Source organism: Plecotus auritus (assembly GCF_963455305.1).
Source record: "Plecotus auritus genome assembly, chromosome: 6".
In the NCBI taxonomy this organism is placed as follows: Eukaryota; Metazoa; Chordata; class Mammalia; order Chiroptera; family Vespertilionidae; genus Plecotus; species Plecotus auritus.
Genome location: NC_137773.1, coordinates 102454609 through 102473492, shown reverse-complemented (window position 1 = coordinate 102473492; position 18884 = coordinate 102454609). Strand labels below are relative to the sequence as shown.

At 38.3% G+C, this 18884-nt stretch overlaps 1 protein-coding gene across 1 annotated transcript in view; it reads right to left on the bottom strand.

Annotated features, from left to right (window-relative positions):
- ADAM28 (ADAM metallopeptidase domain 28) overlaps positions 1-18884 on the bottom strand; it is a gene marked incomplete at both ends in the record, with an annotated part of 141913 nt that overhangs the window by 15797 nt on the left and 107232 nt on the right. The window contains 8 exons of the mRNA XM_080675480.1: positions 1915-1980; positions 2475-2540; positions 3223-3301; positions 4426-4534; positions 6728-6806; positions 11403-11483; positions 12415-12574; positions 15073-15175. Coding sequence (XP_080531606.1) covers positions 1915-1980; positions 2475-2540; positions 3223-3301; positions 4426-4534; positions 6728-6806; positions 11403-11483; positions 12415-12574; positions 15073-15175 — 743 coding nt within the window. The remainder of the gene's footprint in view (positions 1-1914; positions 1981-2474; positions 2541-3222; positions 3302-4425; positions 4535-6727; positions 6807-11402; positions 11484-12414; positions 12575-15072; positions 15176-18884) is intronic.

The window sequence follows — 18884 nt, the reverse complement described above, 5'->3', positions numbered from 1 at the left end:
AGACATATGCTAGCACCCATCCGATAATCATACAGATATTATTCTTAGTGAACATCTTCTAGGGAGATATAGTTATTCTCTCCTTGATACCAGGAGTGCTACACAATTACAATAGTTTAGCTATGGATCTCATACCTTAGGTATAGCCATTGACTTATCCATGAAAACAGTAGAGGAAAGGACCTTTGTTTCTTCATGCTATATTATGGACAAAAATAATGGTAAGACTTTAGAAATGCTATGCATTTCCCATCTTAGCTATACTTATTTTTTTAATCATTCCTGACTTCGTCAGCACTCACTTAAATTCTACCTAACTCTCAAATTCCAGTTCAAATTCCAGCTACTTAGTCAATGGATCTTCTTCCTGTTTTCACCACCCTGACCCCATTCATTTCCCCCTCACCATATTCTTCTAATCCGGATCACCAGCTTTGACATAAATAATATATAAGCAAATAAGTGCTTTATATATATTTGACTTATTTTCCTACTAAAATTGTAAACATTCTTTTAAAAAATACCTTAAGTTTTAGTTTTTTCATTTACCCACAGCAGAGCATCAAGTAGGAGGAAATATGCTCAGTAACTATTTGAGTGAATTCTACCTTTTACTTCATGAGTGCCTGACTTTGATTCGATGTTGGCCTATATGTGGTCTGTTTTTCATGCCCTACCTCCTACAGAAACTATGACTAACATAGGCTTTATTCTATTTACAACAAATAAAAAAGTAAATATATTTTATTATTAAATTTTACATCCTCAAAATCAACATCTAGACCAGGGATGGGCAAACTTTTTGACTTGAGGGCCACAATGGGTTCTTAAAATGGACCGGAGGGGTGGAACAAAAGCATGGATGGAGTGTTTGTGTGAACTAATATAAATTCAAAGTAAACATCATTACATAAAAGGGTACAGTCTTTTTTTTTTATTTCAATAGTTTTATTCATTTCAAACATTTTAACAAGAAGAATGTAAACACTAATTATTATAATTTGAAACTTCAAAAAGTGGAGGAATCATAGCACAATAACATAACTTATATTGAAGATGGCAAAGGCAAAATAAAATTGCCTAACAAAGGAAAGGTACAAAAGCCTTTCAAATTAAACTTCAATATAATAAAATAATTTAAAACTAAAACAAATAGAAAAGAACAAAATGTGTAAACAGTAAATTAAACATTTTCTTTAGTGCAACTTCCAAATTATGCCCGGGACGTAGATGTAGATGGCAATGTAGACTGGGTTGAAAGGTTTTTGGTCTTTAAAACATCAACTTCAGTGGGAACAGTGTTGTTGGTCTCCTTTTTAGCTAATGCTCTGATACTGTGCTCTCCAGGGGCGTGTCTCCCTACATCACCACGATAACGTGTCTACGCATTCCCAGGGTGATGTCGGGGGACGCGTCCACGGGCATTACAAGGAGCCTCTGGAAGATTGAGAGGTTGTTCCTTCTACTGAATGGGCGGTATCCGCCCACTCAGAAGAAGGAGCTGCGGCCGTGTTTCCCGAAGTTGCCATGTTAACACTGCTGCTGGTGAAGGAGTGGAGGGGAGAGCAAGAGAACCCTCCGCTCTTTCGGTTCCGCGGGCCGGAAAGAACAGCCAAACGGGCCAGATCTGGCCCGCGGGCCGTAGTTTGCCCATGGCTGATCTAGACACTGTCCTTTGAGGTAGACAGTTTTACAGCAGAACTATTAATCATTTAACAATTATATAACAGAACTGTTTTTAATAATAATAAATTAATACCCATAATAATTTATAGATAATAAATAGAACTTGCTATGCTATCTCAGATTAGCCCAGGGAGTACATATCTTGATAAAGAACCCATAGATTTAGAATACTATTCACATTGGCACAAGAGACATTTTAAAGATCACTGGGGACCATCTGATACTTACAAGGAAGGAAGAATATGACACAGAAGTAGGAATCGGAGGTGGTGGAAAATCTGGCTTTGTAATTAGCTAGTAAGAGGTAAAAACAAAATAAATAAATAAAGGTTGGGCCTTAAAAAGAAATGCGCTTAATGGAAAGGCTTAAATTATTTTCAGAAATAATTTTCAGACAATTTATGACTTTACCCATGAGAATATTCTAAACCTGTAAGTTCAATTGTTTTTATTTAGGTGTACACATCCAATTGAGAAATAAGTCCAATGCCAATAGACATATGATTGGGATGCCATTCCATGAAGCAGATTGGCACTCTTCCTTAATGAGTTATCAGCTTTATAGACCTGGTAATTCTGGTTTAAGGGTTAAATTTAGGAGTATAATGGACAGGTACACATTCTCAAATTTGACATTTTCAGAATGTTGTGTAGAAGAATCTATATATTACATTCACACAGATTTTAACATTCTTCTAAAGAAACAATTGGGCATTGTGGGTTATGTCTTTCACTACTACTTCCTTAAGGTTAGACTGGAAGTGATTTAAGAGGAATTGCTAACTCACAAAAGAAGCTGGAGGCTCACTGCCATCCACTGGCAGGTCAGGGGCATGAAGCTTCATCTGACTTTTCTAAAAAGAAAAAAATATTTTTAAAATGAATTTATCAGTTTCTTATGTTCATCTTCCAAATAAGCAATCCTTTCAAAGCATTGGAGACCAAGACTATGATGACACCAAAAGACCAGATGGAAAAATCACAGTGGTCCAGCTGCTGCATTCTGCTATGTCCAGAGCTATCAGAGATTGTAAGTCTCCATCAAAAACATTATTAACAATGTCATTATCACTAACCAACTTCTGTTAAAATTTCTAAACTTGCAGGACACAACCAAGGCATTAGGAATTATACATATATACATATTACATATATTGTCATACAAATACATGCATTATTTTCTTTACTGGGATATTTTTAAAGGAATAAGAAATCAACAGAGAGAGGGAGAGAGAGAGAGAGAGAGAAATCTGACATCTGCCCTCCTTGTTCTCTTATTCTGTTTGCATTTTGTGAATCCCAGCAAAGCAGCCTCTGAGTTTCTGCATTTTAGGGAGACTTCTGCATTTAACCAAAGGCAGAGGACAACTTTCTGAATGTGCAGTTACAGAGCCCACAATCATTGCTGTGTACTCAGAAGTGTCATACATTCATAAAATACGGATGAGTAGAAATGATAGATAGGTGGTCAGCACAAGAGAGGGAGAAAATCACAAACTGGGGTCCATAGCAAATATAGTACAGACTATGATTCACCTCTTTGCAATGAACAGCCTTCATTGTCTGTGGTTTCCTCTTCTCTCTGCATGGCCTGGTGCCAGGGGCAGACAGTGGCCTGTAGGTGAAAGTATATCACACAAATAGACCAAGCAGTTTGTTCACCATTAGCGGGAAACTCATGATAAATCTGCCAATTTCCTTTGCCCATTGTGCCACAACTGGTGAATGACTGGGTTTTCACTTGCTCCCTAGGATGTTCTTAAGGTTTCTGTGTTCTGTAATTCATCATTACCACCACTGATTTTCTTTTTGATTCTCTTGCAGAGCCCTGAATCCTAATAATGATGGTGTGGAATACAACTTTTATCTAAATTACGCCATCTAATTAATGATTTGTTTTATTCTTTTACTATTTATTAATAGCTCATTTTGGATAGTTAGTTTTTTTAAAAATGCAAGAAAGATGTTGTAGTGCCAGACCATTTTCAAAAGACTGACTGATCTTGGTGCATATCAAGTCTCCATCACTTACTTTGTACAACTTTGAACATGTTTATTGACCTCTCTGAGCTTCTGTTTCCATATCAGTAAAATTTGAAGTGCCTGGCCTTGCATTATTGTTGTAAAATTGATATATAACATCTTTTCATCTACAGAATAGAAATAATAGTTACTACCCTCATGATATTCTTGCAAAGATTAAATGAGATAATGTATGTAAAAGGACTTACTAAAAGTGTTTATCATAAAGATAATAATCAATAAAGATTATATATTGTATTATTATAATGAGTACAAAATCTTTAATAAGGAGTTATTAATCTTATTATTAAACATATATACAGTAATTACAGGAGAAAAAGACAGGCCTTACTGTGAAAATTTTCTCAGTAAAAGGAATACTCAGCCTCTGATCCAAGCAAAATGTATCTGTACTTATTTCTTTCTTAATACATGTTTTTATTAATTTTTTTTTAGAGACAGAGGCAGGAAGAGGAATAGAGAGATAGAAATGTTGATGAGAGAGAAACTTCATTGATCAGTTCCCTCCTGTACGCCCCCTACTGGGGATGGAGCCCTCTTGGTTCCTGGGTCAAACTTCAACCACTGAGAACACCAGCCAGGCCTGTACTTATTTCTAAGAATTTGAAGTAAACCAAATTTAAATTTGAGAATTTGGGTCACATCTTTGAATTTAAAGTTCATTAGAAGCCCAAAAGTCCCCCCATAAAAGCCTACCTATGGACTTTCTTCTGCTTTCCTCTGGTGCTTTGGTGCCGGAATACTATAGCACACACCACAAGTATGACAGCCACAGGGAACAGCACCCCAACCACAATGGAGAAGTCTGCAACAAAGAGAACCCAGGTGTAGTGAGGATCTGAGAATCCACACGTACATATCACATTAGTCCTTATTCTTCATTTTGCATAAATTCCCTCTACCCTTTCCCTAGAGAAAATGCATTCTCTGGCAATTCTCTCATAGCCAGTAAAATGAAGATGTATTTTGATTGTGATTAGTAAAGTATTATTTAGATAGAATAAATAAGGGGAAATCTATATGAAACATTTTGTATGAGATAGGTAGAGCAAATACTCTTGAGAAGTATTAGAAGCAATAATGGTTATAATAACTGGAAAAAGAATGACTGGAAGATTAGAGAGAATATAAAGTAAGGGGGATGGCAGAAAAGGAGTAAAATGTTTACTGAAATAAAACAGGGAAATAGAAACTGAAGCCTTAAAATCATATCCCTGTCAGTAGCAAATAAGGAGCTGAGATGTAAGGCAATTAATAGAGAAACAACTAAGTATTCTACTGATGTTTGCCCTATATTGGAAAAATTATGAACATAAAAGAAATAGTGTGCCCCTGTAAATTGGGGAATGGTTTAAATAAAATTCTTGGTTCTATATAGTGCTTTTTTCTTTTACCTACTTATCTAAGTAACCACTGTAACTACAATCTTTTGCTATTTAAAATATTCATTTTTTTATAATAATCAGAAACTACAGATACCAGGAGGTACAGCTTTGAAGAGAAAATCAAACAGGTATTACTCTCTTATTGCAGAGATTAGCAGGTCAATGAGATTATTTCTTTTAATATAAGAAAAGTTCACAAGTGTAAATACATATATGAAGACAGCAGTAGTAGAATTCTAGGTGAGATGATAATTTTACTTCAAATATCTTAAACTTTCCACCCTCCATAAAAATGAAAAGAATTATAAAAATATAGGAAGTAAAGGATTTATGTGGACAGAAACAGAGTAGATTAAAGCTCCAAATATCAGAAGTAGATATTTAACAAAGAATCAACAAATTAAAAACATAATTAGCCCAAACATCAGAAATAGATGCTATTTTTTCTTGGGAAGTCAACAGAGGATCTGAACTTGGGACAGATGATTCATTCAGGCCCATCTCCATCCCTTGTGTATATAGAACAAGAATGCCTCATGCCTCAAGACAAAGCCCTTCTAGAGAACGCTCTAGAAACAATGGGGGCATAAGAGCCTGAGAAACAGCACAGAGCTAATGACAGATACCATTCTAGATCGGAGAGAGAAGGAAGAGTCAAGGAGAAATTGAGTGCAAAGAAAAACCAACTCTCTTAGGAAGTAGTTGAAATAAAAACCTCTCTCATCATGGCAAAGTACTCTTCATCACCACGGCAACTAGAGATGAGGATCCCCACTTTGGCTGCTTTCCACCCTGATAGAACTCACAGCCAGATCTCCCATCAGGAGAGGTTATTAGTAGGTACAGCAAACACACACACACACTCATGCAAAGGAAATTCATGTGAGCTAATTCAAGTTGACCTAATCCCATATGTAACAAAAGATCACATACCCTGAAGCAAAATAACACAATGAAATACAAGAGACAGGGTGAAAAAACAGAATAGTCAAACTCAGAAGAAATAGAGATAGCCTGGCCACTGTGGCTTAGTGGTTGAGCATCAAACTATGAAACAGGAGGTCAGGGTTTGATTACTGGTCAGGGCACATGTCTGGGTTGTGGGCTCAATCTCCAGTAGGGGGCATGCAGGAGGCAGCTGAGCAATGATTCTCTGTCGTCATTGATGTTTCTATCCCTCTCTCCCTTCCTCTCTGAAATCAATAAAAATACATTTTTAAAAATAAATCGAGATAATTCAGTATACAGAATTAAATCTACAAAAACAATTGGTCATATTCTTAGAGAGTTTTATGAGGATGTTATATCTATGCTTTAAGTCAAGGCTGGTATGAAAATGGAACAATCAGAAAACAAGAGAATTTGGAAAGTTAAAGTAAGATTACAAATATAAAATTTGAAGAAATCTTTGTTTGTATGTAGAGTAAATGCATAGGGATGTGGAAAATTGGGTTAAAAACCTGTTAAAGAAACTTTGAAGATTAACATTGTGGATTATTTACAGGACAGGAATTTTAAGAGGAGAGAAAAGAGGCAATGAAATCTTTTGTGATTTGAAAGAAAAACTTGGAAAAGAAAGCAATTTCTCAGGTTAGATATGGAATGTTACCTACGAAAGACCAAGGAGGAGTCATCACAGTCAGGAGGGGCCCAGCCCTCTTTACACTGACACTGGAGCTCATGGTCACATACCTGTGGGATCAATGATCTTGTCAGTTTCCATACGAGACTGACCACTGACCCAAGGGCCCACCCATCCACCATTAAGTCCATTCTAAAAATGGAATAACCCCAATTCTGCATCTTTCAACTATCTACAGAACATACAAATCGATAATAGGAATTTCATATAGACCAGGTTCTTGAAAGAAATTTTTCATTGAAACACCCTAGTGAAGGGTTAGACCAGCCATGGGCAAACTACGGTCCGTGGGCCGGATCCGGCCCCTTCGGCTGTTCTATCCGGCCCTCGGAGCCAAAAGAGCGGAGGGTTCTCTTGCTCCCCCCTCCGCTCCTTCACCAGCAGCAGTGTTAACATGGCAACGTCGGGAAACACGGCTGCAGCTCCTTCTTCGGAGTGGGCGGATTTATATCCTCCCATTCAGTAGAAGGAACAACCTCTCAATCTTCCAGAGGCTCCTTGTAATGCCCGGGAATGCGTCTCCCGACATCACCCTGGGAATGCGTAGACACGTTATCGTGGTGATGTAGGGAAACACACCCCTGGAGAGCACAGTATCAGAGCCTTTCTGAGGTAAGATTAAGAGCTCTACTCAAACACAATTTTTTCCTGTTCCCACATTCTGTACATCACAATGACTTGTTAATAAAACAACAAAGACTTTCAGCTTTTAGGGCTTGTATCCACTGCAGTTTTTTTTCCCACTGCGGAAAAAGACACACAGAGGACATGTCACACTAGCCATGCTGCGGCTGCATTTTTTTGCTGATACGGATGCAGTATCAGTAATGCTACCGTGGCCACTAACCGCATGTGTTAGCGGCAAAACAAATGCATTTTGCGCTGCGTTTGCTTCTCCCCCTTGTGCCTGTAAAAATGCGTGCTACAGGGCATTTGTGTTAACATGCACCACTGCACATTAGCATCAATGCAAACATGATGGAAACCTGTGTACCCTGCATTAACCCTAGCTGCGCTGCATTGCAGTACTGCACCACACTGCAACGGCAGCATGGCTAGTGTGAACGAACCCTAATTCAGCGGTTGAACAAAAAGATTGTATAGAAATGTGATGAACTAAAGATTTTATTACAAAATCGCTTAATTTCAGGGTTTCAGAAGTAATTGGACAAATGAAAAACTGAAAATCAAATGTTCATATCTAATACTTGGATGAAACCCTTTCCTGGTAATGACAGCCTGAAGTCTTGTACTTATGGACATCACCAGATGCTGGGTTTTCTCCTTTGTAATGCTCTGCCAGGCTGTCACAGTAGGGGTATATATATAAATATCCTGCCATTTCCAGCTTTTAATAAGAAAAACTGTTGCAATGGGCATTTAAAAGTGGCACTTGGTTGTTTTTATAGAGTCCAGTGGATGCAATCTGACATTGATAATGGGCTCTTTCGCACTATGTGCACTGCGGCTGTTTTTTGCCAGTAACGGAAGTGCTAGTGGTAACTACTGGTTACCCATGTTTTGCACTGCCCTAGCACCTCCCATACAAGTGTGTCTGGAAGACACAGCAATGTGCAGCTATGTGTGTTACCATAAACAAAGGGTCTGTGTGAAAGATACACAGGTTTCCTATGGAGGAAAGGGGTTGTTCTCTATGGTCACGGTGTGCCTCTGTCCCATGTCTGAACTTTTTCAGATGATTTTGTTATATATATATTTTTTAGAAGACCAAAAATGTTATAGTAGAGCAAATTTAATCACTTGTTTTTATACTTTACTGTCTTATTTTAGTAAAGAATTTAATAAGAGAATGGTACTGTTGGTTTTAGCCCAATATTAAACATGAGTGGACCAAAGAAAAGGAAAGTGGACAGTGAATGCCGAGTGTTTAAGAGGGAGTGGACAACAAAAATATTTTTTCACTGAAGTCCAATCAATGCCGGTATGTCTGATATGCCAGGAAACACTTGCAGTCTTCAAAGAGTACAATCTCAGCCGTCACTTTGCCACAAAGCATGGCAACTATGCTAGCAAGCAGTCACCTCAAGAACGGGAGGCTACTGCACAGAGGTTGATGGCTAAATTACAGGCTCAGCAAAATGTCTTTCACAGACAAACTGCAATTCAAGAGACAACTACCAAAGCAAGTTTTATGCTATCATTCAAATTAGCAAAAGCTAGCAACCTCTCTCTGAAGGCGAGTTTTTTAAAGAATGTATGATAGAGACAGCAGGTCTCTTGTGTCCAGAGAGCAAAGGCAAGTTTGAAAAACTCAGCTTATCATGCAGGACAGTGACTCGTCGAGTGGAACTGATTGATGAAGACTTGGCCAGCAAGTTAAATAGTAAGGCAGAGTTCTTTAAGTTTTATTCACTAGCATTGGATGAAAGTAATGACGTAAAGGACACTGCTCAGCTCTTAATTTTTATCTGAGGGATTAGTGACAATTTTGAAATTATGGAGGAGTTTTTAGCCATGGAGCCACTGAAAGGAAAAACACGGGGAGAGGACTTGTATGACTGGGTGTCTACTGTCATCGAGAAAATGAAGCTACCATGGAGTAAACTTGCTAATGTCACGACAGATGGATCTCCAAATTTAACTGGAAAAAATGTTGGACTACTAAAAAGAATTCAGGATAAAGTGAAAGAGGAGAACCCTAACCAAGATGTTATTTTTCTTCACTGTATTATTCACCAGGAATCATTGTGCAAGTCTATATTACAACTTAATCATGTTGTTAATCCAGTTGTAAAGCTTGTTAATTTCATTGGAGCAAAGGGACTTCAGCACCGTCAGTTTATTAAGTTTCTGGAGGAAACTGATGTGGATCACCACGACTTACTTTACCACTCTCGTGTCAGCTGGTTGAGTTTGGGCAAAGTTTTCCAACGAGTGTGGGAGCTCAAAGAAGAGATTGGTGCATTTTTGAAATTAAAGGGGAAGTCTGACGAATTTACTGAGCTGAGTGACAAGAATTGGCTGTGTGACTTTGCATTTGCTGTAGATATATTTTCACATTTGAATGAGCTAAATGTGAAGCTACAGGGAAAAGATCCGTATGTACATGACATGTACACTAATGTGAAAGCCTTTAAATCGAAGCTGATTTTCTTTTCCAGACAAATTTCAGACAAAGTCTTCAGTCATTTTGCCACACTAGCCACACAGAAGGAGACCATCCAAAACGTGAAGAAATACAGCAAATCACTGGATGACCTGCATGCAGAATTCTGTCGTCGGTTTTCTGATGTTGAAAAAATTGACCAGTCACTTCAACTGGTGGCCTGTCCTTTGTCACAAAACCCTGAAACAGCACCAGAAGAGGTGCAACTGGAACTCATCGATCTTCAGTCTGACTTTGTCCTAAAGGAGAAATTCAGCTCTCTTGAACTAAGAGACTTTTATGCTTCACTTAATGAAGCCACTTTTCCAAACATCCGGAGGATGGCACAGAAGATACTGGTGCTGTATGGGTCAACCTATGTTTGTGAGCAGACATTTAGCGTCATGAACATCAACAAAGCCCCTCACAGATCCAGCTTAATTGACGAACACCTCAGATCTATCCTGAGAATAGCCACAACAAAACTAACTCCAGACTTTGATGCATTAGCTAAAAAAGGAGACCAACAACACTGTTACCACTGAAGTTGATGTTTTAAAGACCAAAAACCTTTCAACCCAGTCTACATTGCCATCTACATCTACGTCCCGGGCATAATTTGGAAGTTGCACTAAAGAAAATGTTTAATTTACTGTTTACACATTTTGTTCTTTTCTATTTGTTTTAGTTTTAAATTATTTTATTATATTTAAGTTTAATTTGAAAGGCTTTTGTACCTTTCCTTTGTTAGGCAATTTTATTTTGCCTTTTCCATCTTCAATATAAGGTATGTTATTGTGCTATGATTCCTCCATTTTTTGAAGTTTCAAATTATAATTAGTGTTTACATTCTTCTTGTTAAAATGTTTGAAATGAATAAAACTATTGAAATAAAAAAAAAGACCGTACCCTTTTATGTAATGATGTTTACTTTGAATTTATATTAGTTCACACAAACACTCCATCCATGCTTTTGTTCCGGCCCTCCAGTCCAGTTTAAGAACCCATTGTGGCCCTCGAGTCAAAAAGTTTGCCCACCCCTGGGTTAGACAAACAAAAGCTTTATTTTTTGGGTTGATGGATTTTTAAAAAATTTTATCTTTACTGTTGAAAGTATTATAAATGTCCCCCTCTTTCCCCCCTTGACCCTTTTCTGTCTGCTCTGTACCCTCCCCAGGCCTTCAGCACGCTATTGTCTACGTCCATGGGTTATGCATATGTTCTTTGGTTAGTCTCTTCCTGCCTTATGCCTTCCCTCTGATGTTAGACTGTTGCATGCTTCCATGTTTCTGGATCTATTTTGTTTGTCAGTTTATTTTGTTCATTAGACTCTACATATAAGTGAGATCATGGGATATTTGTCTTTCTCTGACTGGCTTATTTAGCTTAGCCTAATAATCTCCAGGTCCCTCCATGTTATCTCAAAGGGTAAGAGATCCTTCTTTTTTCACAGTTACTGAAACATCCTTTTATGTAATCAAAACTGACCTAAAAATTACATAAGATTCAGCAAGATTGGGCAAACGTTTTCAAAACTTACAGCATGTCCTTTGCACTTAGATGAGCAATTGGTCGATTTGTAGGCTCTCTCGATATCTACACATTCTGCATTAATGCAAACCTGAAAATGACGGGAAAAACAAGCAGTTGACACTAATGTCCAATAATATCAGTTATTCAAATTATTTGGAACTTGGTCTTATATTATTAGCCACTATTACCATTATTAAACTTACCTTTTCGTTAGGGAAATCACAGCATCCTTTTGAAAATAGGAAGATGGGATCTACGTAATCTTAGAGGGAAGGCAGAGTGGATGGGTGGGAAGAGATCAACCAAGAACTTGTATGCATATATGCATATCCCATGGACACAGACAATAGGGTGGTGAAGGCCTGGGGCAGTTAGTGGGAGCAGGCTAGATGGGGTAAATGGGGGAAAATGGGGACATATGTAATACTTTCAACAATAAAGATGTAAAGATATAGATATAGATGATATAGATATAGATATATAGATAGAGATAGAGATAGAGATAGAGATAGATATATATAAAATAAAATATTTAGAGAGTCCTCTTTAAAGATTTTCTTACTTCACTTCTTTCCTCAGGGGGTCATCCCCTTAACCCACCTCCTCTCTTAAGACTGATATTTAGAATAGAGCTGAGCATAGCACATGATAGAAGGTACCCATTCCAACAAAAAATATTACGGAAAACATGTTAATATCACACTTCTGCAATATTAACAATTATAATTTATATAAAAAATAATATTTTAATCCCTTTATTATTATAAGGGAGACTATCATTCATTGAAAACCTACCAATTTAGGGGCAATAAAACTTACCAAAGTTTAACAACCTAGTGCTAAGCACATACTAGGTACTGATGAAATAATATTGAAGGAATACATGCAGGCAGGCCTAAATGAATGACATAAGCATTGCTTTGAAAACTGCTCCTATGAAACACAAGGAGGCCTTGAAAAACTAAACAGGAAACTAAAACTAAAAAAACATTTGAATAAAAGCCATGATTTCAACCTACCTTCTTATTTCCACACTTAGTCCCATTGGCTACCATGCCTATTTCTTCACTGCTGTCTTCGGGATCAAATGTTTTACATGTCAGGAAAGTTACTATACGTCCTTTCCAGGGCAAATTATCTGACCCACCTTGACAGAACAACTTCCCACATGTGGCGTCACTAAGGAAAAGTAAGAAAAGGGCTGCAGTTAAATTACCAGGACCCAAATTGCAGTCAATAGCTCCCTGACTATCCAGATTGAACTAATGGTATTTCTCCCTATAGCAGAGACTCCTGGTTCTCCTTCATGTCAAAATTTTTCTTATTCCTCAGTAATAGCACCATTGAATATGGGAAGGCATATTGTTGCTGTAACAACAACAAAAACACATTTTCCAGATTCCCATGCTGCTAGCTTTGGACAATGGGAAAGAAGCAGAATCTTACTAGTAAGTACAAATTCTTGAAGGTGGCCTTACTTTTTTGTTCTTGTTTGTTTGTTTGTCCTTTTTACTTATTGGAAAGTGATGACTGGCTCTGAAGAAGCCAACACAGACCAAGAGAAATGCTTGGGAATGGAGATCACATATATGATAGAGCTAGAAAATATGAGGAGAATGGATTTCTAATATAATGAGGGTACCTAGGAAGTCAATTTCTATCTTGTTTCAGTTAATTTTTCTTATTTATTTAATGAATTGCAGTAGAATAATTTCCACGATGGTTGTGTCAATATAAATCTTCTTCTTAGTTGATCCTCATGTGGCGTTACTTAAAGAACTATCTCCCTGCAAAGGCAGATGACACTGCTCAGCACTCAAGAAAACCTTCCGTTTACCACCAAAGAGAGTCAAGTCAATGCCAATAAAAGTGCAGATGATTGCTTTATGCAGAATTCAGAGGAGGGCTGTGAAAAAGTATTCTGAGAGCAGATAGAATCGGATCCTTCTGATGTCTCTGGTGGTTGTTGAAAAATATGAGTGAGCAGTAGAGAAAGGCAGTAGAGAAAGACCCTGCTAGCGGTTCTCAACCTGTGGGTTGCAACCCACAGGTTGAGAACCGCTGCTGTAGAGCCTAAGACCATCAGAAAACACAGATATTTACATTATGATTCATAACAGTAGCAAAATTACAGTTATGAAGTAGCAACGAAAATAATTTTATGGTTGGGGGTCACCACAACATGAGGAACTGTATTAAAGGGTCGCGGCATTAGAAAGGTTGAGAACCACTGACATAAAGGAAGGCTTATAATGAAGATTCTAGGATACAGGGGATTACAGGCTTACTCTCACGACAGCCAGCTACTATTAAAACGTAACTAGAAAGGCAGCCTGTGAGGAGAATGAAATGCTTGTGCCTCTAGTTGTAGTAATTAGCCAATGCTCATACAGATGGTGATATGAGAAAAGGGGATATGCACATGCTGTCGATGAAAAACCACAACTACCCTGCTCTCTTTCTCTACTCACTACCAATCGTTCTACATATTGCTCTCTTTTCCCCAAAATATTTCCTTTTACATATTTTTCCCCTTTGAATCTGCCCTGATATCCTATAAAGGAGAAAGCACAGAATATGATAGTCCAGCCCTGGCCGGCTTAGCTCAGTGGATAGAGCATCAGCCTGAGGACTGAAGGGTCCGGGGTTCAATTCCGGCCAAGAGCACATGCCTGTGTTGAGGCCTGGTCCCCAGTAGGAGGTGTGCGGGAGGCAGCAGATCGGTGATTCTCTCTCATCATTGATGTTTCTCTCCTTCTCCCTTCCTCTCTGAAATCAATAAAGAAATATATTAAAAAAAAAAAAAGAATATGATAGTCCATCGTTTAGGCCCAACCTCCTCAAGAGATTATCCTATGTCTAAAATACATTTTGCTTAGAAAAATTAAAAACAAACAAACAGAAAATATAGTTTGCTTGGCAATATCTATCATCTAGAAAAATTAGTATTTAATAGAAAAACTTTGAGAAATGCTGATCTTGTTTAACCTCTTGTTGCACATTACTTAGTGAAAAATTTGGAGCAGGTACAAGGAGTTTAATCTAGTATAATTTGAATTTTTAATGTCATCTTAAAATTGCACAATCAAAAAAATCTTACAGAAAAATACCAAGTTTATTGCATATAATATTCTATACTTTTTCTATAATATCAATATAAGATTAAAACATTCTTCAGGTGAATTGTCAATTTTTTCTCTTGCTGCCTTTTTTTTTCCTTTATATAATTCTATGGCAAGTTTACATAAAACTGTACAAGCATTTATTAATTATTTCTCTGAGTAGGTGTCCCTAGAATCATAATGAAAGATATCAGATGGGAAAGTACCTAAAATATCCTGGAAAATCAATGGGCATCTTTCCAACCAGGACCATTTACCTTGCTTGACCCATCTCAAACATTCATTCTCTTTAACAGTGATTGTACCTGATGCCATCTAAAACACCCACCAGGACGGACTTGAAAAAAGGCATTAATTCTTATTTCTCTTGTTACCTCAGTGCCTAGCTAGAAACATGGCACATAATAGTCACTCAATGACTATTTGTCAAATGAATGGTTTCCAAATTAACTTTTACTTGAAATGGAATAAATCAGAACATGTAGCTGGAAGTGAGAGCAATTTCTCTAGTCTGTGGAGCAGGAAGGTTCAAAGTATTGTTTGAAGGCCACTTACTTTGCTTTACAGGGAATACGTGTGTCGTTCACTCTGTGGCAGTACCCATACTTTGACCCACCTTCGTTCCTCTTGTAGCATGACTTATCTGCAACCGCGGTTCCTGGGACCAGGCAGGATCAGTAGGATCATATTTGCAAAGAAAACAGAAAGGAACTTCAATGCTGCAAAGGGTTAATGGAATATAAAACCAACAGCATAAGGAATATAGTCAACAATATTGTAATAACTATGCACAGTGCCAGATGGACACTTGAAATATCAGGGGGACCACCGTGTAAATTATATGAATGTCTAACCTCTTGACTGTATATCTGAAACTAATACAAAATAGTGTTGAATGTAAACTGTAATTGAAAAATAAAATAAATGTAAAAACATCATGAGAAATGCTATTTTAGCATATAGTTATTCATTCCTTAACAATAGCAATGCATTATAAGAAATGCATCTTTAAGTGATTTTGTTGTGTGAATATCATAGAGTTTACTTACACAAACCTGGATAGTATAGCCTACGACACACCTAGGCCATATGATATAGCCTATTGTTCCTAAGCTACACACCTGTACAGCATGTTACTCTAGGCAATTGTAACTCAATGGTGAGTATTCATGTATTTAAACACAGAAAAGGTACAGTACAATTATGGTATAAAAGATAAATGGAACACCTGTGTAGGGCACTTACCATGAATGGAGCTTACAGGACTGGAAGTGGCTCTGGGTCAGGAGTGAGTGGTGAGTGAACGTGAAGGCCTAGGACATTACTGTACACTGCTGTAAGCTTTATAAACACTGTACACTTAGGCTACATTAAATTTATAAGAAGATAATTTTCCTTTTTCAATAATAAAAGAAACTTAGCCTACTATACTTCTTTACTTTATACACCTTTTATATTTTTAAACGTTTCAACTACTTTATAATAACACAGTTTAGAACACAAACTCATTGTACAGAGCTGTGCACAAACAATTTTTCTTTATATACTTATTCTAGAAGTCTTTATTAATTTTTTTTTTTACTTTTTAAATGTTTTTGTTAAAAACGAAGATATAAGCACACGCATTGGCCTAGGCCTAGCCAACGTCAGGTTCATCACTATCGCTGTCTTCCACCTGCACACCTTGCCCTGCTGGAGGGTGATCAGGGGCAGTAACTCCTGGAGCTGCCCCACCCTGTGATGGCAGTGCCTTCTCCTGGAGCTCCTCCTGGAGGACCTGCCTGAGGGGGTGTCACTCTTTTCAGAAATATGTCCATGGTGGTTTGTTTGAATTATTTGTTTCATCATAGATTTGCTTGTAAGCAGATAATGCACCATGAACATTCCTCTCTATTAATGAAAACCTTTTGGTGCTGGTATCCATGTTTTCAAACTTTTTAAGGAGTTTGTCAAAGTCTGCCAAAGCTTTTGTTAAGCCCTTCACTGTGAATTTTCTTGGGGTTCTTCTTTCCTCCTGCGATTTTTTTTTCTTGCCTCTTATTCAACTATGTGCTCCTGTTCAGTTCCAACTACTCCTTCTTAGTCAATTCCTCAGCAGCCACCTCCAGGAGCTCCTCGATGCCATCCTCATCCACACCCAGGTTAAAGTTGTTTGCTATCCTAAGTAGAGCTCTGTTGATTTTTTTCAACCTCCTCATCCTTGACAAATCCTTTGAAGTCATGGATAAAACTCCAGAGTCTCTTCTTTCCAGATACCATCTGTACACCGCCTGGTGACCACCTCACGCCTAAGCAAGGTTCTTGATGCAGTCAGAGATGTTGTAGTCCTTCCAGAATTACATTGGTGTCTTCTTCAGTTGCAACAGAACCTGGGCAAAGCTCCTGCTCAGGTCTTAGGTCTTAAAAGATGCTGTAATTGCTTGATTCATTGGTTGGATCAAATAGGTGGTGTTTGGAGGGAGAAACATCACGTTGGTGTTGGAAAGATCACCAATAAAAGGAGGATGTCCAGGTGCATTATCAACAACAAGCAAAGTCTTGAAAGGCATACTACTCTCCAAACTGTACTTCTCCATTTCATTAGCACAGCAGTTTAGGGGAGCATCTTGGAAGAGAAGTTGGGTCATCCATGACTTCTTATTGCTCCTATAGTACAATGGCTGCTTGTGCTTACTGATAAGCTTGAAGGCTCTGGTGTTCCCACTGTGCCAGATCACAAAGCGTTTCTTTCAATTTGTAGCCTGCAACACTGCCCCCAAGCAAGGCTGTTATCATGTCCTTAAAACCTTGAAACCTGGTATTGAATGGTCTCTTGTGATGAAGGTCCTTTCAGTCATCTGCTTCCAGAATAAGGTTTCATTCATATGGAATATTTGCTCTGGCAAGTAATTTTCCTCTACAATTAGCTTATCTATAGTTTCCAAAACTTATTTAGCTTCCTTCACATCAGTACTTTGCAGACTCACTACTCAGTTTCACATTGTGTAATGAATAAGGATTCTTGGAACATTTAAACCACCCAGAGCTGGCAGTAAATTCAACATTGTAGTCAGGTGCAGCCTTTCTGTCAACATAAACTTTTTTTTGCTTTGGCTGTGATTGTCATGGTGCTGAGAGGGACATGCTTCTGTGTCTGGTCTTGAATCCAGGTCATTAAAACTTTCTCTATGTTCGATATAAGCCTTTTTCAATTTTTTTCTTTTTAAAAAAATTTTTTTGGGGTAACCTCTATACCAGTGGTTGGCAAACTCATTAGTCAACAGAGCCAAATATCAACAGTACAACGATTGAAATTTCTTTTGAGAGCCGAAAACCGACTTTTGCACATGGACCACGAAGTTTCAATCGCACTGTACGTGCGCGCCCGTACCTGTTATTTTGTGGAAGAGCCACACTCAAGGGGCCAAAGAGCCGCATGTGGCTCGCAAGTCGCAGTTTGCCAACCACTGATCTATACTAATAAAAGGGTAATATGCTAATTAGACCAGACATCCTTCCAGTAGCGGGACTGAGGCAGGGGCAGTTAGGGGTGTTCAGGCCAGCAGGGGAGAGGAGTTAGGGGGATCAGGCTGTCAGGAGAGAGCAGTTAGGGGGATCAGGCAGCAATCAGAGGTGGTCAGGGGCAATAAGGCAGGCAGGGGAGCAGCTAGGGGCATCAGGCAAGCAGGCAGAGTGGTTAGGGGTGATCAGGCAGGCAGGCAGGTGAGTGGCTAGGAGCCAGCGGTCCTGGATTGCGAGAGGGACAACCCGCGAGGGATCCCAGATTGGAGAGGGTGCAGGCCAGGCTGAGGGATCCCTCCCCCATGCACGAATTTCATGCACTGAGCCTCTAGTTGGTTAATAAAATTATATAAATTTCAAATGTACAATTCTATAATACATCACCTGTGTATCACACTGTGTGTTTACCACCCAAAGTCAAACTCCTTATGTCACCATATATTTGAACCCCTTTTATCCTTTACTACCGCATCCCCCTTTCTTATGCTGTTGTCTATGTCTATAAGTTTTTGTTTGTTTTGTTTACTTGTTGCTTTCAGCTTTATATTCCACATAGTAGTGAAATCATATGGTTCTTAAATTTTTGTTAGTCCATTGCCTTCAATGAAGCTGATCCTTTAACAGCTTCTGTCACTTTGTTCCTATTCTTCAAGATCACAGCTGTGGTGGAATGGGACATGCCTGACTGGCGAGCAAAACCACCATTTTAAATTTTATTTCCAGGCCAGTCACTCAATGTGGCCTCTTACTGGAAACATTAGAAGTGGATTTTGTACATTTAGGGGTCATGATAAATAACATAAGATTGAATCTATAACAAGAAGATGATGCATTAACAGACACAGTATACATGAGATGTATGAGGC